The 23,607-nt window shown below is 38.8% G+C and overlaps 1 protein-coding gene across 4 annotated transcripts in view; it reads left to right on the forward strand.

The window, feature by feature from the left end:
* The window catches only part of SLC25A12 (solute carrier family 25 member 12), a 231,767-nt gene extending 208,396 nt beyond the window's left edge, over positions 1 to 23,371 (forward strand). For all 4 annotated transcript variants that reach the window (XM_074399466.1, XM_074399467.1, XM_003921874.4 and 1 more), the window contains 5 exons: positions 14,465 to 14,605; positions 17,006 to 17,144; positions 20,182 to 20,340; positions 20,468 to 20,558; positions 22,264 to 23,371. In XM_074399466.1, the coding sequence (XP_074255567.1) occupies positions 14,465 to 14,605; positions 17,006 to 17,144; positions 20,182 to 20,340; positions 20,468 to 20,558; positions 22,264 to 22,465 (732 nt within the window). In that variant the 3' untranslated portion in view covers positions 22,466 to 23,371. The remainder of the gene's footprint in view (positions 1 to 14,464; positions 14,606 to 17,005; positions 17,145 to 20,181; positions 20,341 to 20,467; positions 20,559 to 22,263) is intronic.
* Positions 23,372 to 23,607: the final 236 nt, after the last annotated feature.

A 23,607-nucleotide genomic window follows, 5' to 3' on the forward strand; every position in this document is an offset into this window, starting at 1 on the left:
GCCTCCCCAGTAGCTGGGACCACAGGTGCACGCCACCATACTCTGCTAATTTTTGTATGTTTTGTAGAGCTGGTGTTCCACCATGTTGCCCAGGCTGGTCTTGAACTCCTGGGCTCAAGCAACCCTCCTGCCTTGGCCTCCTAAAGTTTTGGGATTACAGGTATGAGCCACTGGACTGGCCAAGGCCTGTGATTTTTGATACATACAAAAGAATACAAACAATATAAGTATCAAATAATAATAAACTAAGCATCCATACTTCTAGCACCCAACTTAACTAAAATGTTACTACCATTATTGATGCTGATTATTGCTTTTGATATAACTCTAATCTGCTAGATTGCTAATGAGCAGTAGATACTTTTCTTACTGGGCTGAACATTTTATAGGGATTATCTCATTATTATTCCCAACTAGAGTTGAAAAAGCTAAAACCTCAGTGAAATCTAACACTTAGTAAATGTCAAAATTATGGTTCAAACCACTTCTATCTCCAAGTCCATATTCTTTCACACTTGATATAGTTTTTATTTATTCATTCTTTCGTGTATTCATTTATTTATTGAATACCTGCAACGTTTCATGCAAATTTAAAAAATAACAGCTTTAGGCAGGGTGTGGTGCTCACGCTTGTAACCCAAGTACTTTGGGAGGCCAAGGTGGGTGGATCACCTGAGGTCAGGAGTTCGAGACCAGCCTGGCCAATACAGTGAAACCCCGCCTCTACTTCAAATACAGAAAAATTAGCTGGTCATAGTGGTGCATGCTGGTAGTCTCAGCTACTGGGGAGGCTCAGGTAGGAAAATTGCCTGAACCCAGGAGGCAGAGGTTGCACTGAGCTGAGATCATGCCACTGCATTCCAGCCTGGGCAACAGAGTGAGAGTCTGTCTCAAATAAAAAACAAAAAAACAGAAAAAAATAACAGCTTTATTGAGATACACTTAACATACCATGCAGTTCCCCCATTTAGTACGTATAATTCAGTGTTTTGTTGTGAAACCATCACCACAATCAATTTTAGAACATTTTTATCAACACAGAAACAAATCTGGTACCTTTAGCTATCACTTCTCTTAAACACCCCGCCCCCTTTTTTTTTTCTGTTTTACTCACTGTGGCTCAGATTTTTTCTTTTTCTTAAATCTTATTGTTTTTCTATTAGCTCTCACTTCTCAATTTTCCCACCACATCCCTAAGTCCTAGGCAACTGTGTTGCCCAGGCAGGAGTGCAGTGGTGTGATCAAGGCTCACAGTAACCTTGAACCGCCAGCTCAAGTGATCCTCCCACCTCAGCTTCCCCAGTAGCTAGGATTACAGGTGTGTGTCACCGCACTCAGTTAATTTTTAGTTTTTTCGTAAAGACAGGGTCTCACTTGCCCAGTCTGGTCTTGAGCTCTTGGCCTTAAGCAGTCTGGCCTCAGCCTCCCAAAGGACTAAAGTTACAGGTTTGAGCCACTGCACTGGCCTGTAGGCAGCTATTAATTTACTTTCTGTTTTTATAAATTCACCAATTTTGAATATTTTACATAAATGGAGGCTGGGCATGGTGGCTCACGCCTATAATCCCAGCACTTTGGGAGGCCGAGGTGGGTGGATCACTTCAGGTCACGAGTTTGAGACCACCTGGCCAACATGGTAAAACCTCATCTTTACAAAAAAATACAAAAATTAGCTGGGCATAGTGGCAGGTGCTTTTAATCCCAGCTACTCTGGAGGCTTAGGCAGGAGAATCATTTGAGCCTGGGAGGCAGAAGTTGCAGTGAGCCAAGGTCGCTCCCACTGCACTCTGGCCTAGGTAACAGAGAGAGGCTCTGTCTCAAAATAAATGTATAAATAAATAAGTAAGGAATCATGATATGTGGCCTTTTGTAAAGCATGACATTGTGCCTAACTTTTTTCACTTAGTGTGTTTTCAAGGTTCATCCATGTTGTAGCATGTATCAGTATGTAATTTTTATGGTTGAATGTATGGATATACTACAGTTTGTTTATTCATTCATCAGTTGATAAACATTTGAGTTGTTTCCTCCTTTTGGCTGTTATGAATAATGCTGCTGTGAACATTGATGTATAAGGTTTTGTGTGGACATGTTTGCATTTCTCTTGGGTATATACCTATGAGTGGAATTGGTGGGTCATATGGCAACTCTAATCAGCATTTTCAGGACTGCCAGACTGTTTTTTAAAGTGGTTACATCTTGTTCCATCCCTATTAGTAGTGTGGCGGTTCTGATTTCTCTGCATCTTTGCTTGTGTGTGTGCGTGTATTTTTGTTGTTGTTGTTTTTTAATAGTGGCAGAGTCTCACTATGTTATCCAGTCTGAGAGTGCAGTGGCTATTCACAGGTATGAATATAGCATGCTACAGCCTCGAACTCCTGGCCTCAAGTGATCTTCCTGTTCCATCCTCCTGAGTAGCTAGGACTACAGGCATGTGCCATCATGCACAGCTACTTTCCACATCTTTGACAACACTTCTTATTGTCTGTCTTTTTACTGTAGCCATCCTACTGGCTGAAAAGTGATACCTTAGTGCAGTCTAATGACTGACAATTTTGAGCATCTTTTAGTATGCATATTGGCCACTTGTGTATCTTTGAAAAAATGTCTAGTCAGAATTTTTGCTTGTTTTTAAATGGGATTGTCTTTTGTGTTACAGAATCTTTATATACTCTAGATATGAGTCCCTTTTAAGATATTTTTTACTTTCTTGCTTATATCTTTTGAAGAATTAGACTTTATTGAACTTCATTTAATCTATTTTTTCTTTTGTTTGTGCTTTTGGTGTCATATCTAAAAAATCATTAATCCAAGACCATGAAGATGTATGCCTCTTTTTTTTTTCTAATATATAGAAATTGTATGTATGTGTCTTTTTTTCTTTTCAGAGTTTTATAGTTTTAGCTTTTACATCTAGGTCTTTTCTGATTTTTAAGCCTAAGTTTTGCTGTTTTTTTTTTTTTTCCTTTTTGCCTTGGAACAGAGAGAGTTATTACTAAATGTTTTATTTTTGATTGCTAATGTTTTGGTATATTTACTTCTAGTGTTTTCATATACATGTGTACATGTCTTATGCCTAGACATGTGTGCACATGCATGCACACACACACACACACGCACACACACACATACACAAAAAACACACTTTTTAAAACCTGATGGAAGTTTGGTTGACTCTGACTTCCTGATTGGAAATGCAAGCAATTCTCACTACAGGAAGGAGGGAGTCACAGTGGAATGTCTTATTTTAGAAGTAGAAGATAACCTTTGGGAATAGTAGTATAGACAGATTATGTATTTTCAAATTTTTAAATCTCATTGTGAGTATTAACCAAACTTTTGTTTTATATTTATATCAAAATCTTCTAAAAAAAACTTACTACTTCAGAATTTATGATAACTTAGGTGTGCTAGCCCAACATGTTTTTTGTTTGTTTGTTTCTAGCTATCTATAAATTGAACAGTAGGTTAAATTACCTGACCTTGGCGAGGCATGGTGGCTCATGACTGTAACCCCCTCAACTTTGGGAGGCTGAGGTGGGAAGATGGCTTGAGCCCAGGAGTTCAAGACCAGCTATGCAACATAGTGGGGCCCCCATCTCTACGTATAATAATAATACATAATAATTTTTAAAAACTACTTGATGTCTTTTAGGTAGAGATGGGGTAAGAGTGTATTTGTGGGTATACAGTGCTCAGTAAATATGTTATGAACGCTGAGTGTTGTATGAGTATTAAATATGTAGCAGTAGGTTTTAAATAAATTTTCCCATTGTTCTTGTAGGTAAATCATTCTTATCCTATCATATGTTTATTTTTCTATTAGAAAACCTCTTTCTCTACACACACACACACACACACACACACACACACACACACTCTCCTTGACTTACAATGGGGTTACATTGTTAGGTCAACAATGTACTTAATACACCTAACCTACTGAATGTCATAGCTAAAACATGCTCAGGACACTTATGTTAGCCTAAAATTGGGCAAAATCATAAAGCACAAAGCCTGTTTTATAATATAGTATTGGATATCACATGTAATTTATCGAATACTGTACTGAATGTGAAAAACAGGTTGTATGGGCACTCAAAGTATTGTTTCTACTGAATCAATCATACTGCTTTTGCACCATCGTAAAGTCAAAAAATTGTAAGTCGTATCATTGTTGGGGACCACCTGTATATATATGTTTATATATAATACATATATGTACAAACATGTTTATTAGAAGACACAAATATAATTGCATGTTTGATTATAATATCTGTTGTGGGCAAAATAAGACCTTAATGTCAACCTAGAATTTTCAAAGTACATTATTATACATTATTGTCACCCTCTATAAAATAGGTAGATGGAAAACAGCAGTTCAAAATGGCTAACTCTCTTACCCCAAATTACACAGCTAATATATGCTGGAGGTTTCATGTGAACCCAGGATTCTGATTCTTTTAGATTAAGTCCTTTTATTCTGTAATGTCCTCTTGGGGGAATCAAATCATTGATTTGTGTCAAAATAAATTTAGATGACCCCGTTCAACTTTATAGTGACTGTCTTGCTTGTTTCCTTCCTTTCTTCCTTTAATAATTATATGAATTTGACATACTTATGTGTATTTGGTTGTTTACTTAGGTATAATTAACATTTTTAAAAGGAAAAGATTTTAGGTATTCAGCTCAATGAGTTTTGACAATTGTATACACCCATGTAATCACCACCTAAGGTAATAAACATTTCACCCCAGAAAACTCGTTCATGGCTCTTTCCGGTCAATCCCTTCTCCTTTACTCCATGCAACCACACTTCTGATTTCTGTCGCAGGTTTTGTTTGTTCTTGGATTTCATGTAAATGGAGTGTATAGAATGCATTCTTTCATGATGGCTGGCTTCTTTTGCTTAATATATTTTCAGAGAGTCATCCTTGTGTGGGTATCAGGTTTGTGTTTGTTTTTAATTTTGCTAAGTATTATTTCATTGTACGAATTTACCACAATTTGTTTATCCATTCTTCTGTTGATGGATGTTTGGTTTGTTATCTATTACAAATAAGGTTGCTATAAACATTCTTGTACAAATCTTTTTGTCAACCTGTGCTTTCATTTTTCTTGGGTGAGCATCTAAGAGTAGAATAGAGTCAATGTATATTCAATTTAAAATAAACTGCCAGTTCTTAGAAGTGGATAGACCATTTTATAGTCTCCTAAGCAGTGTACAAATATTCCAGTTGCTCCATATCCTCACTAATGTTTGATATCTGTAGCATTTTTTTTAAGAGTGATAAAGCCAGGAACCATTTATAGCATTTATTACCTAAGCACCAATCATTATTAGGATGGCCGAAATTATTGTTCTAAATTAATAACAAGTTGAGCAGAAGTCATTGTTACCTGTTGATATGATAATGAATTTGATGATTTCAGTAATTTTTCTGAAATTGTTAAAAATATTGTATTTATTAGCAGGAAATTGTTTCAAATATTTATATCTAACAAAAAATAATATAATAGGTAGGACACAAAGGATTTTTAGTTCGGCGAAACCACCCTGTATGCTATCATGGTGGATACATATCATTTTACACTTTCCTAAACCCAAAGATTGTACAACACCATGAGTAAAAATATAAAGTATGAACTTACAGTGACAACAATGTCTCAGTTTAGGTTATCGGTTGCAACAAATGTACCACCCTGGTGGGGGATGTCAATAGTCTTGGAGTTTGTCATGTGTCCAGACAGAGAGTGTAAGGGAAATCTCTATGCTTGCTGCTCAGTTTTGCTGTAAACCTTAATTTCCTTTTTTTTTTTTTTTTTTTTTTTTTTTTTTAAAGAAGAGGAAGAAAGAGAAAGAGGAAAAGGGAGAGAGGATGGGGGTATTGCTTTATTGCCCGGGCTAGAATGAAGTCTAAATATGGGTATGCCTATAATTGTCCTTAATAATGGAGACATAAAAGAATGAGGGAAGAGAATAGCAAACAAGGAGCCAACCAAGATTTCTTTTAAACTTCTAAGTTGATATGATGTGGTACTGATAAGAGTGTATATTTTGTATATTTAAAGTGGAGAGTTCTATAAATGTTAATTACATTTACTTGTTCCAGATCTGAGTTCAAGTCCTGAAATGTCGTTGTTAATTTTCTGTCTCATTGATCTGTCTAATATTAATGTTGAAGTCTCCCACTATTATTATGTGGGAGTCTAAGTCTCTTTATAAGTCTTGTATGTCTGCGTATTCCTGTATTGGGTGCGTATATATTTAGGATCTTTAGCTCTTCTTGTTGTTGCATTGATCCTTTTGTCATTATATAATGTCTTTCTTTGCTTCTTTTGATCTTTGTTGCTTAATTGTAACTTCTGCTTTTTATTTATTTATTTTAGCTCTCTGTTTGGTTGGTAAATCTTTCTCCATCCCTTGTTTGGAGTCTTTGTGTATCCTCGAATGTGAGATGGATCTGGATGCAGCATACTGATGGGTTTTAGTTTTTTATTCAAATTGCCTGTCTTTGGATTGGGGGATTTAGTCAATTTAAATTTACAATTAATAATAATATATGTGAGTTTAATACTGCCATTAGCTGGCTATTTTGTCCATTAGTTGATGTAAATTCTTCATTATATTGATGCTCTTTTTGATAATTTTTTTAGAAAGGCTGATACTGTTTGTTCCTTTCATATGTGTAGTTGTTCTTTCAGAAGCTCTTGTAAAGCAGGCCTGGTGGTGATGAAATCTCTGAGTGCTTGCTTATTCACAAAAAACTTTATTTTTCCTTCACTTGTGAAGCTTAGTTTGGCTGGATGTGAAATTCTGGGTTGAAAGTTCTTTTCTTTAAGGATGTTGAATATTGGCTCCCACTCTCTTCTGGCTTGTAGAGTTTCTGCTGAGAGATCTGCTGTAAGTCTGATAGGCTTCCCTTTGTGGGTAACCTGACCTTTCTCTCTGGCTGCCCTTAGTATTTTCTCCTTCATTTCAACCCTGGTGAATCTGATGATTATGTGCCTTGGAGTTGCTCTTCTTGAGGAATATCTCTGTGGTGTTCTCTGTATTACCTGGAGTTGAATATTATCCTGCCTTACTAGGTTGGGAAAATTTTCCTGAATAATGTCCTGAAGCGTATTTCCAGCTTGGATTCATTCTCTTCGTCACATTCAGGTACACCTATCAAGCGTAGATTAGGTCTTTTTCACATAGTCCCATATTTCTTGGAGACTTTGCTCGTTCCTTTTTATCCTTTTTTCTCTAATCTTGTCTTCTTGTTTTATTTCACTGAGTTGGTCTTCGACCTCTGATATCCTTTCTTCTGCTTGATCAATTCGGCTGTTAAAACTTGTGCATACTTCACGAAGTTCTCCTATTGTGTTTTTCAGCTCCATCAATTCACTTATATTCCTCTCTAAATTGTGTATTCTTGTTAACATTTCGTCAAATCTTTTTTCAAAGTTATTAGTTGCTTTAGATTGGGTTAAAACAATAGCATTTTTTTATAGTAATCATCCTAGGTATGTGAAATAGTATCTTATGATTTAAATTTGCATTTCCCTGATTCCTAAAGATGTTGATTATCTTTTCATGTGTTTATTGGTTATTCGTATGTCTTTGTGTGTGTGGTGTGTGTGTGAAGTATCTGTTCAAGTCTTTTGCCTACATTTTATTAGGTTTTCATATTTTTTACTATTTGTAGAAGTTAATTTATACATCATAGATATAGCCCTTTGTCAGATAGATGTGTTGTGAATATTTTTGCCAGTCTGTGACTTGTTTATTACTTTTATTAATGATGTTTGTAGTGGTTTTTAAAGAAAAATTGATTATATAGTTTTTTTTGGACGGATCCAGAAACTTCAGTGAGAATAAATTTAAATATCTTTCCAAATTACAAAGCAGAATATGAAAAAATCTAAATGGACTAACCTACATGTACTTTCTAATGGTCTCTTTAGTAAGTACCTGTTTTTTTTTAATTGTTAAATCAGAGATCAATGATAAACTTATCTAGCTGACTGCATTACCTCTTTCAGAGAGTATATACTCCTGAGTGGATGGAAGTCATGAAACTCAAAACTTAACTTATTGCTACAGCAAAGGGCTGATGTCACCCCCTCATACTGCAGGTGAACTTCGACAGCCCTATGTGAACACTATTTCTGGAGGACACTTGCTTCCCTTAGTATCTTACTTTCAGTGTGCATAGCACTCTTGCATGAGTTAGTGCACAAGACTTCTGTGAGGCAGATAGAGCAGTTGTGGGAATGGAGTGGTTATGCTGAATGCAAAATTTATGACAATCTAGGTCAGTAGTCTTCCAGACCTAGAATCTTTCAGTTCTCCCATGCTTCATCCCTTCAGCTTAAGCATGTGTGTGCACACACTGCACATACACACACCCTCCCTTCATATTGGTAAAGCAAAAGCCCACTTGTTAGGTGGAGCATTTACTAATCCTGGGGGCCAAGATCTGTAACTAGCCAGCTCCTTATGATGAAGAATTCTATGTCTACCTCGGCAAGCTGAGCTTGCACGTCTCCAAAGAGTAGTTTGGAAACAGCTCTTCCACCTCCCATCCCCAGGAATCAGTGTAGTCCAACTTTATGCCTACATACTTATGTGAACACATATATATGTGTACAAGTTAAAAATCCTTATATATTTATGTCAGAAGTGGCTTATGATAGGTACACAGGGATTTTCACTCTTGCTGTCTTAGTTCATTTGTGGCTGCTATTAAAAAATACCTTCGACTGAGTAATTTATAAACAACAGAAATTTATTGCTCACAGTTCTGGAGGCTGGAAGTTCGAGATAAGGTAGCAGCAGGTTCAGTGTCTGGTGAGGGAGAGCTTGCTTTCTGCTTCCAAGATGGCACCTTGCTGCTGTGTCCTCACATGGTAGAAGAGACAAGGCAGCTGCTTTCAACCTCATTTATAAGGGCACCAATCCCATTCAGGAGGGCAGAACCATCATGACTTAATCACTTCCCAAGAGGCCCTGCTAGTTCAAACACCAACATTCAGATCATAGCACTTCCCTTACCCTAGTGAGGAGTATATATAGTGTTAATTCGTAACACCCTGGCATATCTCATCACTCAGCAATGAGCACATTGCAATTTATGTCTTTTAAACTGTCACTATCCTATTTTGGAAAGAACCACAGCATTTCCTATTGCTTTACAAAAATATGAATGGTTGGTGGTATGCAAGACCAAGTCACTGTCTGTTCCTGTTCCTCATGAGTCAGTCCTATTGACTCCTAGTTCTGTGACTTTTATTGTTTGTCTGGTTATTTTAAATGCACATATGGTGTTCATCTGGAGCTGATGTGACCTTAAATAAATTGAAGTTAGATTTTCATCAGTCTCTATAAGGGAAGACTTTACAATGAGTTGCTTAGATTGGACATTTTGTGGTTGGAGGGAAATTATTTCAATCTATAGGAGACAACAGATCAAAGAAAGAAATAAACAAAGGATTTGGCACAAGCAGAGCCCCGTCTCCAACCTCTTTGTGAACCTTGCCCCGGGGGTAGGATTGAGAGGGCAGAAGGTTGAGTAGGCCTAATCCTGTATATAGCCTCTCGGCCTTAGGCACCTTGAAGACATGGTGACATCTCAGTATTACATCCTTTTCCCCACTAGCTTTTGCTGTCAGCTTTAGTTGATTTTCTCATTAAAAAAATTCATATAAGATTAAATGGAAGTTTTTTCTTTCCATTTCTGTTATATATGGGTACCCCTCATTCAAAATAAGATTTGTTCCCTTTTATGTATCTTTTAAACTCAATTCTAGACCAGAGAAATGACAACAGAATACTGAAAAATAGAAAGCATCTAAGTCTGTTTTAATATTAATGCTTGTATCTCTTTTAGAAAAATAGGCAGCAAATTTAATGAAGGAAATTTAAGCAATTAAAGAATTAGAAGCTAATTTTGGTGATTTCAAGAGTAAAAAAAAATTCAGCAAATGTATAGAGTGGTATGTTATCTAATATAAACATTAGTACAGAAGCAGCAAGATGTCAAATTTAGCAATGTCCATTTACAGTTATGTAGCTGTATATCATTGTGGTTTAATTTAAAATTTTATATATCTTAGTGTCTATTATTTCAGATCACTAGCTATATTTGGTTAGGTTTTTTGATGTTCATATGTAATAGATAAGCTTTTTAAAAAGCTTGGATCCACAGTAACTAATGTCAACTAGTTTAAAAAATATATTTGCTAAATTACCAAATTTACCATGAATGAGCATATGCCAGAGAGAACTTAGTTTATAAAGAAGCTATTGTTTCTAAGACCAGGTTTGTTTCTTGACGTTGTTGAGTAGTTAATACATTCATATGTTTCAAAATTTAAAAGGTACAATGCAGTATGCTATGAAAATTATTTCTCATAGCTACTCAGTTTCTCTTTCCAGGAGGAAATCAATGTTTTTATTTTATTTTATTTATTTGTTTTTTTTTGAGATGGAGTTTCGCCCTTGTTACCCAGGCTGGAGTGCAATGGCGCGATCTCGGCTCACTGCAACCTCGGCCTCCTGGGTTCAGGCAATTCTCCTGCCTCAGCCTCCTGAGTAGCTGGGATTACAGGCACGCGCCACCATGCCCAGCTAATTTTTTGTATTTTTAGTAGAGACAGGGTTTCACCATGTTGACCAGGATGTTCTCGATCTCTTGACCTCGTGATCCACCCACCTCGGCCTCCCAAAGTGCTGGGATTACAGGCTTGAGCCACCGCGCCCGGCCTTAATGTTTTTATTTTTAAGCCACTTTGATTTTGAGAAACTTAGGTAAATTTTGACATATTTATGATCAAATGTGTACCTAATATTTTATGTTCTGTGTATGCCATTTGGCGTGATTTTACTATCAAATCATATTGCCCAATTAAGAGCATAAAATTGTATCTACTTAACTGTTTTCTTCAGAATTTGGATTTCTTCCTGTTCAACTTTGCTGCTACTAGAAATAGCAAACATGAGCACATTTGTAGAAATACAGGTTTTTTTAATTGAAAAGTTACTACATTTATGAAATTCTATATATTAAAGATTATATTTACTGCAAGCGTGCTTCTCCTTTGGAAAGCTGTTTTTAAATTAATGATATCATTTATAATCAACAGAGTCTTAGAATAGAATAAATATGATATTTCTCTGAGAGAAAACACCCAGTTCAAGAGTTTAAACATCATAGTCCATCATCGTGTGTTGCATGATTTCTTAGCAGTATCACTGAACTGATCTCAGATTTTACTCCCTCTTCCCCATCCCCAGTTTAATATGTAGGAGAGTGTGATTCACCTCAGAGTTTCAAAAAGAACAGTGCATATTTTCCATGTATGTTTCCCTATAAGTATCATAAACATCCCAAGTTTTAGATAAATTACTAGCTTGCTACAAAAGTAACTGTGGTTTTTGAAGTCTTTATCTTTGCTAAAATTATTCAGTGTTTCTCAAAAGTATTTGGCTTCATGTCCTAGGCCTATCATGAGGTTTTAAAAATGTATGGCAATTACCAAAAAAAAATTTTTTAAGAGGTAAGGTCTTGCTCCATTGCCCAGGCTGGCCTTGAACTCCTGTGATCAAGTAATCCTCACGCTCAGTGTCTTGAGCAGCTGAGACTACGGGCATGCGTCATTGCACTTGGCTTGTATTTTAATTTTTAAATTTAATTTTTAAATTAAATACATCATTTAATATACAAATGATATATTGCCAGGAGCTTTCCTCCCTCAAACATAGCCGTGAAGCAAACTTACAGGTGTGTGCCTTGCTGTAGTGTCATTGTTTGATTGTTTACACTCGTAACTTGCCAGATTATATGTGTTTATAAATGCGCATCAATTGAGATTTGTGGTTATGTCCTGTGCATTGTTGGGATTTAGTATGTGTGCTAGGTAACCAATTTTCAAAGCATATAACAATTAAGGTGTGTGAATTTTTTAAATGTAGTCCCGGCTGGGCGTGGTGGCTCATGCCTGTAATCCTAACACTTTGGGAGGTCAAGGCGAATGAATTGCTAGAGCCTAGGTGTTTGAGATCAGCCTGGGCAACATGGAAAGACCTCCATCTTTACAAAAAAATACAAAAATTAGCCAGATATGGTGGTACACGCTTGTAGTCCCAGCTACTTGGGAAGCTGAGGTGGGAGGATCACCTGAACCTGGGGAGGTTGAGGCTGCAGTGAGCTTACCCTGCTGCTGCACTTCAGCCTTGGTGACAGAGTGAGACCCTGCCTCAAGCAAACAAACAAAATGTAGTGAGTTATTTCTCTTTATTATACCATTTTTGTAGAGTTTCATTAGAAAGCTTGTTACCTGTATACTTCAAAAATTTTGAAGCATTGTTAAAGGAGTGTAAATCTCAATCAACTGGCAATTATTTCTAAAAGGGTGCATAAAGAAGGAAGGGGAGGAGGCAGCTGTGGGGCATTGGGGACATGGATTGGAGTACTCCTGCCTAGCAGGATGTTATAATTTACTAATGATTACAAATGTGAAAGACCTTTGTATTTATTTAAACATAATGTCCACATTTAACACTTGGCACCCAGGGGCTGACACTGAGAGTGGCAAATTTGGGGGAATTAGAATAAAAATTTGCGGTTCTATTCTTTTTTAATCTGCTTTAGTTAGAACATAAATCCCATTTCCCAAAAGATAGTCTTTGCAACCAGTATTTAAACAAGTGATTTCAGGGAAGTAGTAAACTTTTTAAATTGGTTTGGTCTTTAATACTAGCTACAGGAGCAATTACTTGGATTATCATTTTAACATAATTTTTCACCCAGCAATTCTTTTGAAAGTTTTGTTTGCTTAGATTGAAACATTAAAATGCTTCCTTCTGCCTGCAGTGCAACAGATTAAAAGAGAGAGAAATGCAGGCAAATCAACATACAAAATTGGGTCAGTACATCGTTGGGGGACCTGTGTGCCAGTGGTCTGGATTGTGTCCAATTGAGGAGTTACAGGAAACCAAGAAAGAGAGACAGCAAATTGCTGCACCTCCCTGCTCAAAGGACACAAAGGGAATTAAGTTCTGGGGTTATTCAGGACAGTAAGCTGTCCACGAAGAGAAGAGGAATTTAGTATCAGTGCTGGCAATTGTGAATATTGAAACGAGTTAAGGAGTCAGGATTGGAATAGGGGTAGCAGGGGGATTTATAGTCCCAAGGCATTAGGAAAATAGACTAAGCCATGTTGCTGCCCCTTAGAAGTGGGTCTAGGATTTTAGATAAATGAGCAGGAATGTGGGCAAAGGTTGAGCACTGAAGTGCCACTGAAAGCTGCATGTGAGTTTTTAGGTATTGTTTGTAATCTTTCCATACCTGTGGAATTATAGTGCCCCAGATTTCATATTTCACATGTGATATGCTTTGAGTTTAGTTGTGATTATATAAAATGATTTGATGATATGAATATAATTAGGAATATTATATGAATATGGTTATGATTACATAATGTAAATAGCTACTGTTGATTTACAAATGGGATTTTTCATTTCATGAAAGGAGATATGTATTTATTTTATTTATTTTTATATATCCATGGTCATACCCATTTTTTCTTTCTTACAGAAACCAAAAAAAGAAGTTGATAGATGTTTTGTTAAATGTTTTTTTTTCCCTCTACTAGTTAACAGATTTCAGATGCAAATATACTCTCATTATCCAAATTCAAATCTCTGTCACTCACTGCAAGAATTTGGAATGTGGCTTTGATCTTGAGAGTGTTGTACTCATGGTAACTAGATGTTCCATTTCCCAGCTTTGCCTTGAAGAGTTTTTCTGGTTTTGTCTTGAAATGATACTGAAATTTATCTTTCTAAATTCTTCCCTTTTGTGTGGGTGTAGCCATGTACATGTATCAGAGTTTTGCTTAGGATAATACACTTTAGAATTTGAACTGGAGGAGACTTTTCCCCTTGTGACTTAAGGCACCTCTCTGGGGCCAAAGTAGTTTTAATTGCTTTACAATTTAAGGAAGCAGAAGCAAGTGGGTATGCTACCAAGAATGCTTGCCACAGAGAGGAAAAATAATTGTAGCTCTGAATTTTAGCTCTGGCTTGTAAAAGATGACAGTCTTCTACTGTCTCTTTTTCTTTCATTGAGTACCCTGCTGCCACATCTGGCTTTACTTTTTTTTTCCAAATGGGTTTATTAGTTTTGTTATTTTGAATGTGGCTGGAGTGATCCTGGAAAGACTGGTCTGAGAAACAATCTTGACATTTCAATTAGAAACAAACCCAGAGGTAGATTGACCTGAGATAGTTTGGGACCATCCCTCTCAACTTCTCCAGGGTCAGCCTAAGCGTCAGACTGTCATTCTCCCATGAGGAAGGCGGTTTCACCTCCTTTTCAAGATGGTAAGATGGAGAGGCTTTTCTGGATTTTCCTTTTTTGCGCTGCCAGTCTGGCTCTGATGTGGAATCTGCCCTTCTCTTCTCCCTTGCCTGCAGGCTGGAGGCTCTCAGGTCATTTTTACTAACCCATTGGAGATAGTGAAGATTCGTCTGCAGGTAGCTGGAGAGATCACCACGGGACCCAGAGTCAGCGCCCTGAATGTGCTCCGGGACTTGGGAATTTTTGGTCTGTATAAGGTGGGTAGGTTTCCCTGGGTTATCTCAGTGGAGAGGTTGTAATGTATTCAATAAAAATGTGAAAGAATGTGGAAACCAGACTTCTCCACTCCAAGTTGAAAAGCAATCTTGTCCAGCAGAGTAGTCTGTGGAGTAGAAAATCAAACAAAAAGAAAAGAATCATGATGCTTGTGTGAAAGGCAGTGGGATACACATGCAGCCTCTCCTGTTGTCGTCTTCAGGCTTTTATGAAACTGCCAGCAGGGAGGCCAGCACCACAGCCCTGCTGGCCTCGGGCTCACAACCTTTCGTTTGCTGGAAGGCTTGGGAAAAGTTTTTCCTTGGTGCTTTCTTTGGGCTGCTTTAGGACTTCAAAATAGTCTTATGTTTATTTTCAGTCTGAGTTATCTCTATTGTTATCTTCCCAGTGGGAGCTTTTCTTTGTCTTAATAATTTGACCACAGTAAAACAGTAGTAGAGTTTGGTAGGATTCAGGTCTTTAAGAAGTTAAGTGGTAGGATTTGTCAATAATGAATTCCATTAAAAAACAAAAACAAAAACAAAAACAAAACAAAAAACCCAACCACAACAGAGTGCTGTACTTTAACAAAATGCCAGTCAACAGATTCCTTCCCTGCGGGTATACTTATTCCTATCATTACAGATCAGATGTAATGGAGCAGAAGCTATTATTTTTCTTAAACAAGGAAGAGTATTTCTTTCCATTCCTTTGCCTGGTATAAGGGAAATACGTAAATTTAGCCACTATGGGCAACTGTGATTCCACAACATCTGATAAAGATCCATCACTGCAGAAATGTGTAAATTTGTTTCTGTAACTGCAAATTAGAAATTAGAAATTCTCTGTAATTCCAGCACTTTGGGAGGCCAAGATGGGTGGATCATGAGGTCAGGAGATTGAGACTATCCTGGCTAACATGGTGAAAACCCATCTCTACTAAAAAGACAAAAAAAACAGCCGGGCATGGTTGTGGACACCTGTACTCCCAGCTACTTGGGAGACTGAGACAGGAGAATCACTTGAACCCAGGAGGCGGAGGTTGCAGTGAGCCGAGATTGTGCCACTGCACTCCAGCCTGGGCAACAGAGTGAGACTCTGTTTAAAAAACAGAAACAAAGAAATTCTCTAGATTGGAATCACACAGCTACAGAGCTCTCTGGAGACCAATAAACAATGATGTTTGTCTCAAGAGAGTTTCATACACATTTTTGCTTCCTCCTTCCCACTCTCAATTTCCATCCTTTTTGAATTCCCTTTGAGAGATGAATTTATTAATATTGCTTCTCTCTGTATTGTCTTTTAGTGAGTCCCTTTTTTAAAAAAAAAAATGTTTGAGTTTGTCTTTAAAAATAAAAATCCAGGGCTGGGAGTACTGGCTCATACTTGCACTCCCAGCACTTTGGGAGGCTGAGGCAGGTAGATTGCTTGAGCCCAGGAATTCAAGACCAGCCAGGGCAACATAGCAAGACCTGATCTCTACTTAAAAAAATAATAATAAAAAAAAAAATTAGCCACCACAGTGGTGCACACCTTACATCCCAGCTACTCAGGAGGCTCAGGTGGGAGGGTCGCTTGAGCCAGAAAGGTCAAGGCTACAGCGAGCTGTGATTGTGCCACTGCACTCCAGACTGGGCAACACAGTGAGATCCTGTCTCAGAAAACAGCAATTAAAAAGAATAAAACAGAGTCATTAAAAAAACAAGCACTAAGGTGTAGTATTTGCCTAGCTAGGTAAAGTCCTGGGCAGTAGAATGATGTGGGCTTCTGACAAAGCTGAGGGATGTGTTCTTTGGGACCTCAGTCCTTGGGATAAGCTGTCCCTAGGTAATTTTCTGCTCCCGTGGAAACCTGCTGCTAAAAAATACTTTGTCTGCTACTTAGTACATGGGGGATGAGAAGAGAAGACTTGGGTTTCCTTTCTCCCTGCTCTAGAGTGGTTACCTTCCTTCACCACTGCCTATAGCTTTTTACTTGGCACTGCAGGGATTCTAAGCTGGTCTAAAAATTTAAGAGGGTAGCTCTCATGTGTTTTTACCACGGTGAGAGATTAATTAATTTTAAAAACCCTGAATCTCTGTAAGAAATGCCATCAAGTTCTTAGCTTTCAGAATACTATCATTACCCAGCGATTAACTTTGCAGGATTCACCATGCTTTCAGACTTGGAGATATGCGGATTTCCCTATTCCCTATTCCCCACTCGTTTTCCCCATCCCCCATTGCCCATGCACATCAATTCTACTGCTGTTTAAGGGACACTTCAGGCTTGTTACTGAGGGACACCTCAGGCTGTTTGAGGGACACCTTAGGCTTGTCACTGACAAATGTCACCTGGATCCCATTTGGCCATTCACACTCAGTTTACACCCTGTTTTGCACAATTTCCTCACTGTGTGACAGGGTGCCAAAGCGTGTTTCCTCCGAGACATTCCCTTCTCTGCAATCTATTTTCCTGTTTATGCTCACTGCAAACTGCTTCTGGCTGATGAAAACGGACACGTGGGAGGTTTAAATCTTCTTGCAGCTGGAGCCGTGGCAGGTAACTACAATGTTTTTTTTTTTTTAACTGAAAGAATTCTCCCATTATTTAAGAAGTGCAGAATCTCTATGTGCTTTCCCTCTTTATTTCTGAAGGATTATTGTTTGTACCTGACTTAGTTTAAATGTGATCACTTTTTCTCCTTTGTGGGATGTGCTGTAATTCTGATGAGAGTTAATTACATTTGCATAATGTGGATAAACAGCTTAATGCAGCTTAGCAACTCAGAGCCAAATTAGATCTGCCCATCTAAATTGGGCTTTCATCATTAACATGTGTCGTAGTCTCCTGTGCCCCTGAAACCTTGAGCGCAGCCAAGCTAAGCGTTAAGGTGGAAAAGTTTTTCCTCAGGTGACTTGCTTTGCTGTATCTCATGTTCATGCACAGATTTAGCATGCTCTTACTTTTTCTCTCTGTATATTGGAATCTACATCATTTGGCCCAAAATTGAGCTTTTGTCATGAAGTTGTCCAGCCTTCCTACCATTGACCTCATTAGACCAAAGTAAGGAGTACCCTTCAGCAAACCACCCTGAACTCCATTTTTATATCTTTTCTGACCCTTAACACTTTGTCATTAGCCAGGTGTGGTGGTGCATGCCTGTAGTCCCAGCTACCCAGGAGGCTGAGGTGGGAGGATCACCTGAGCCTGAGAGGTCAAGGCTGTGGTGAGCCTCACTGTACTCCAGCCCGGGTGACAGAGTGAGAGCTTGTCTCAAAACAAAAACAAAAAAACCACTTTGTCTTTTATCAGTGGTTATTTGCATAAGTTATTCTCTGTATTAGGCTAATAGCTTCTTGAGGACAGGAGTTTCATTCTGTGCATCCTTGCCTTTCCTATTTGGCCAGTGTAATCATAGGAGCTCAATAATTGTCAACGACATGAATGAAAACCTTCATCTCATCTAAGATACCAAATTAGGCACAGAAGAGATTCCATTTGAAAGAGGAGTCTCACAAGGGCAGGGAGGTAGTAAGATGCTTCCTTCTGACCTCACAGGTACAGCCTGACTCTTGAGTTAGGAAGGAGCTGACTTGGAATAGGAGGAGAGAAACAGGTATTCTTGGCTGCACCAACACTCCAAAAAGACAAAGGAAGGAAGGGGTGCGTGTTTGCTCTCTATACAACCAGTAATGAACTATGACAGAGCTCAGTGTGGCTCTGACCAGCCAGGCTTATGTTCACTGCATGGCTCTTTCTTGCTGGGCTCATTCTTCTCTGGCGGCTCTTGTTAAACATCAGGGCAACCTGAGCAGCTCCTGGAGTGTGCTGTGCTTGGTGTGTGGTAGGAGCCCTTGGGCCTGAGAGTGTTGGGATGGACCACCTTGTTGTTCCTGCCTGTGATGACAGTGGATGACTCGTGTTCATTAAGAAACAGTCCCAGGGACCTTATGGACCTTATTTGGGGCCCAGCAAGTCCTTTGTCCTCCGGCAATTGTAATTTCGGTCAGTTTTGTGTTTAAAAGCCAGTAAAGTTACCTGCTCAGTCTTGACAGTGAGTTGTTTGTAGCAACCCCTTTCTGGTACTTACCAGTCTCCCACTTTTATTTTTTTTTTGAGGTGGAGTCTCACTCTGTCATCCAGGCTGGAGTACAGTGGTGCAATTTTGGCTCACTGCAATTTCTGCCTTCGAGATTCAAGTGATTCTTCTGCCTCAGCCTCCCAGGAAGCTGGGACTACAGGCGTACAGCACCATGCCTGGCTAATTTTTGTATTTTTAGTAAAGACGGGGATTCGCCATGCTGGCCCGGCTGGTCTCGAACTCCTGACCTCAGGTGATCCACCCACCTTGGCCTCCCAAAGTGCTGGGATTACAAGCATAAGCCATCACTTCTGGTCCAGTCTCCTACTTTTAAATGGGGCAGCATTTGCCTTCCAGGCTTTTCCTTGTGCTTTACAATCAACAGCAAAAAACAGCCAAGAAGAAGAGTCTAATTGTGGACAGGTGTTTGCCGACTGAACCACGTAAATATTTCCATGGAACTGTCAGCATCAACTTCTTCCCCACAGATATTTGATGTCAGTTTTCAGAATGAGATGATTGTTTTTCTGATTTTTACCAGTAAACCTTTGCTAGCAGGAACTGAGAACATTCAGAAGTCTGCCTCCAAAGGGAGGCAGTTTACATGGTTTCATCTGAATAGGGCGCAAGGCCATGCCAAGGGGAGGTATTTGCACCCTTCTTACAGAACCCCCTACAAGACTGCCAGCTCCATCTCCCTAGTGATGGCACAGTGATACTTGGGCCAAATTGAATTTCTTCCCCCTGGGAAGATTATATTGCTCCTTTGCTCCCTGTTTTGTTTTATAAGTAAAAGGTGTGGTTGTGAAATCCATCTTCTGTGTCCTGCTGCTGATCAATCTCAACATGACCCCAGGGAGTTCAGGCACAGGGGCCTTTCCTTGACCAGCTCCCCTACTGTTCCTTGACTGGCTGCCTGGCTGCCTCTCGCTCCTCTTGTAATGACCTTTGTCATGTAAGCATGTCTGAAAGAAGTCACAGTCAACTCTCAAGTTAGCCCTTCAAACAAGTGAGTGGTTATGAGTATTGATATTCACCTCCTGCACTACAGTTGACAAGAATCAGCAAAAAAAAACAGTAGTTTGGTGTCAGATACATTTAGCAACTCACTAAAATGATGTTATCCTTTTTTCTTATACATAAAAATACTTGTATCTTATTTAAGAAAAAACGAGGTAAAACAATTGAAACTGAAAGAGAACACTTGGGAATTGTCTTATTAATATTGCTACTTTTTTTTCCCCCTCTCACAGTTACTTGGGATCATGCAATGAAGAGTGATTCTTCTTAATTCAGAAAAAAAAAAAAAACAACAAAACAATAAATTTCCCCTGATCACACTGAAACAGCTAATAGGCTTCTATGTGCTTTCCTCATTAGTGCCCAGACATCTATTTAAAGAGTTTTGAGTTCCACTCAAGTGATTGAAGTTGCACACTCTGTAGTAGATGTTAGCAGTATTCCTATCTTTTATAAGGTACGCTGGATAAATTAAATGTGGCTTTCTCCTGAAAGGTGTGCCAGCTGCATCTCTGGTGACCCCTGCTGATGTCATCAAGACAAGACTGCAAGTGGCTGCCCGCGCTGGCCAGACGACATACAGTGGTGTCATCGACTGTTTCAGGAAGATTCTCCGGGAAGAAGGACCCTCAGCATTTTGGAAAGGAGCTGCAGGTAGGCAGAGGCTGGGGCCATGCGGAGTGGCTGGCTGGCTCTGGCGTCCTCCCCTGTGACTCAGTGGCTGTCTGTACCACATTTGTCCTGGTTGTGAATCTCCCCTGCTCCTGCTTCTCTTTTTCAGCTCGAGTGTTTCGATCCTCTCCCCAGTTTGGTGTTACCCTGGTCACCTATGAACTTCTCCAGCGGTGGTTTTACATTGATTTTGGAGGCCTGTAAGTCAGCTGCTTAACTCCTTTACAAAGAAACCACTAAAACAAAACAAATGTTTGTTCTGTCTGCAAAGGCATTTTTGGAACTCTTAGAAAACTGGTAAGACAGAAACTTTAAGATGAATGCATTTAAAACAGTGAGCTTAAGCATTTGTGTTAAGTGAGTAAAACTGTGACAGAGTGATATTGTACATAATATTAAGCAGCTGTTTGGGGGATTTTAGGGAAGCAGCATTTTTTTTTTTTTTTTTTTTTTTTTTTTTAAAACCAGTGTATCCTCTGTTGCCCAGGCTGGAGTACAGTGGCATGATCTTGGCTGACCGTAGCCTCAACCTCCCTGGCTCAAGTGATCCTCCCACTTCAGACTCCTGAGTAGCTGGGATCACAGAGGCACACCACCATACCCATCTAATTTTTGTATTTTTTTTTTATAGAGATGGGGTCTCACTGTGTTTCCCAGCCTGGTCTCGAACTCCACCAGCCTTGGCCTCCCAAAGTGCTGGGGTTACAGGTGTGAGCTACCATGCCTAGCTAGGAGTCACCAAATACTGAACTTCATGGAGTTTTCACTATGTGGATTTTATTACGTGGCCCTTTCACAGACGTGATCTAAATGTATACCAGTAACACTTTTGTGAATTTTTTTTCAAAGTCCCAACCCCTTTTGCAATTTATTATTAGTTAGGTGTAGATCGATGGTCTTGGAGCTTATTTACTGGAAAAAATAAATTTGAACAGAGGTTATACCCATGGATATGATCACTAATGAGATGTAGGTCAGAAATTGGGCTTCTAAAAGCTTATCACTTGAAGCTCGCACTGAGAAGAGGAATTACTAGTTGAATTTTCTGGGTGGGGAAGTTGTACCCAAAGCAAGAAATTATTAGCTTTTCCGCAGAAGACCAAGTACCATTCCTGAGTCCTCACACCATAAATCTGTGCCGGAAGGCCACGTAGGGAATCAGCTGTTGAACCAAGTGGAGGGAGCTATGCAAAAAAAGTGAGAACAGCCAGCCGTCTTAAAATTCCATGGTAGAAATGTGAAGGTTCCGGCTTTTCCATGCTTTTATCTTCTGTAAAAGAACTAAATCTGTTTCTCTTTAAATAATTTAATTGATCATCTTTATGAGTCTACTATGTAAAAAATTAACTTTTAAAGTAATGTCAAAGGAAAAATACATAATTAAAAAAATTACTTTTATATATGCTTAATGCAGAAAATTTGGAAAACCATAAAGCATAAAAGAAAAAAACCAGGCTGGGTGTGGTGGCTCATACCTGTAATCCCAGTGCTCTGGGAGGCCAAGGCAGAAGGATTGCTTAGGCCAGAGGTTTGAAAACAGCTTGGGCAACATAGCAAGACCCCATCTTTTTAAAAAGAAAAAAATCATCCATAATCCTACTTCCCAGAGAGTCTTTACATTTGAGTGTCTTTTCTTCTGACTTTTTTCCTCTGGATCTGCTTATATATGTATATAAGCATTGGGAATAAGGCTGTATATCTTGTAAATCAAATATGTAGATAAACTACTGTCAAAGCAGCTATAAATCATGACTGTGATTTCCAGTCACACAGCAGAAGTGCCATGGAAACGGTTGAGACAAACACTCTTCTTTTGGGCACATGGGTCCGACTGAAAATGTCCAGCTGTAAGCCATCCTCATCAGTCTGGAGCATACTAACCATTGGCTTTTTTCCTGTCAACAGCAAACCCTCTGGTTCAGAACCGACACCTAAGTCACGCATTGCAGACCTTCCTCCTGCCAACCCTGATCACATTGGCGGATACAGACTTGCCACAGCTACGTTTGCGGGCATCGAAAACAAATTTGGCCTTTATCTCCCGAAATTTAAGTCTCCTGGTGTTGCTGTGGTTCAGCCAAAGGCAGCAGTGGCAGCAGCTCAGTGATGAGACCACTATTGATTGTGGCAAAATGGCACCTTGAAGAAAGAGGCCTAGGAGAGCAGCCCTGTAATGTATCCAGTCAGCTGCATGGTGCTGACTGAGCTGAGGAGTCAAACTATTCTTTCTATATGACATATACATATACTTGTTTATAAAATAATCATTTGCCCAGGGTAAAAACCACAATGCTGTTTCAAGCTTTAGTCTTATGTGTTGAAATGTTCTTCTAAGCCTTGGCATGAATTAGTGTTCTAGACTCTGCTTTGCACAGCTTGCACTTACAGTGATTGTACATATTGTACATCTTTGTACAGAGACATATTGGCGCTTCATCCCAACAAATCACATTTGTAGAAATGTAATGCGGTTCTGAGTGGCTTGAAATGTACAGAATGTTTTGAAAGTGTTTTATTAAGAATCACACAAAAATAAATGTATTAAAATTAAATTCATTCTCTTATTGGTGACTTATGGAAATAAAGCATCAATATTGGATGTATTTAATTCCTAGTTTGTTTTCCATTCTGGAATAAAAAGGTATTTGCTGATAAAAGGCATAACAAGACATAGTGCTGATACCATTGAATAAGTGATACATTGGAAAGATGCATGCCAGTGGATGCCAGAGGACCAGGCTAATGACTTGTGTGTGCTGATGTGTTTCCATTTGTATTTAATGTGTGTGTGGATCCTCCTCTGTTCATCAATCAGAAGGCATTTCCTAGGCAGCTCCTCTCCCGTCAGTGTGCATATAGAAACAGCGACATCTCCATCATTATTGGCTTAGTTTTGCTTTCCTTTGACACAGCAAGGCAAAGGCCAGGCTTTTGAAAGAGTAAAGGATACTTTCACAGTTTCCCTTCATATGGATACGATTCCAGTGAAAAATAAAATGCACACCAAAATGTATACATGTAGTTGAATTTTTCTTCATAAATATACTGATAATGCTTTTGGTTCTGATTGACTACTGATTCCAAATAACTCATCATCAGGTTTGCCCTTTCCTCCATCTTTATAGAAAATAGAAAAAATAGTTTAGAAAGGGCTAGCACAATGTGAGGGGAGGGAAGGAGAAAGAGAAGAAAAGCTCTATATGGTGATTTAGTGGGGTCTAGGTTCTTACTTTGGAATCCAAATGCAAA

Source organism: Saimiri boliviensis, chromosome 5 (assembly GCF_048565385.1).
Source record: "Saimiri boliviensis isolate mSaiBol1 chromosome 5, mSaiBol1.pri, whole genome shotgun sequence".
Classification (NCBI taxonomy): Eukaryota; Metazoa; Chordata; class Mammalia; order Primates; family Cebidae; genus Saimiri; species Saimiri boliviensis.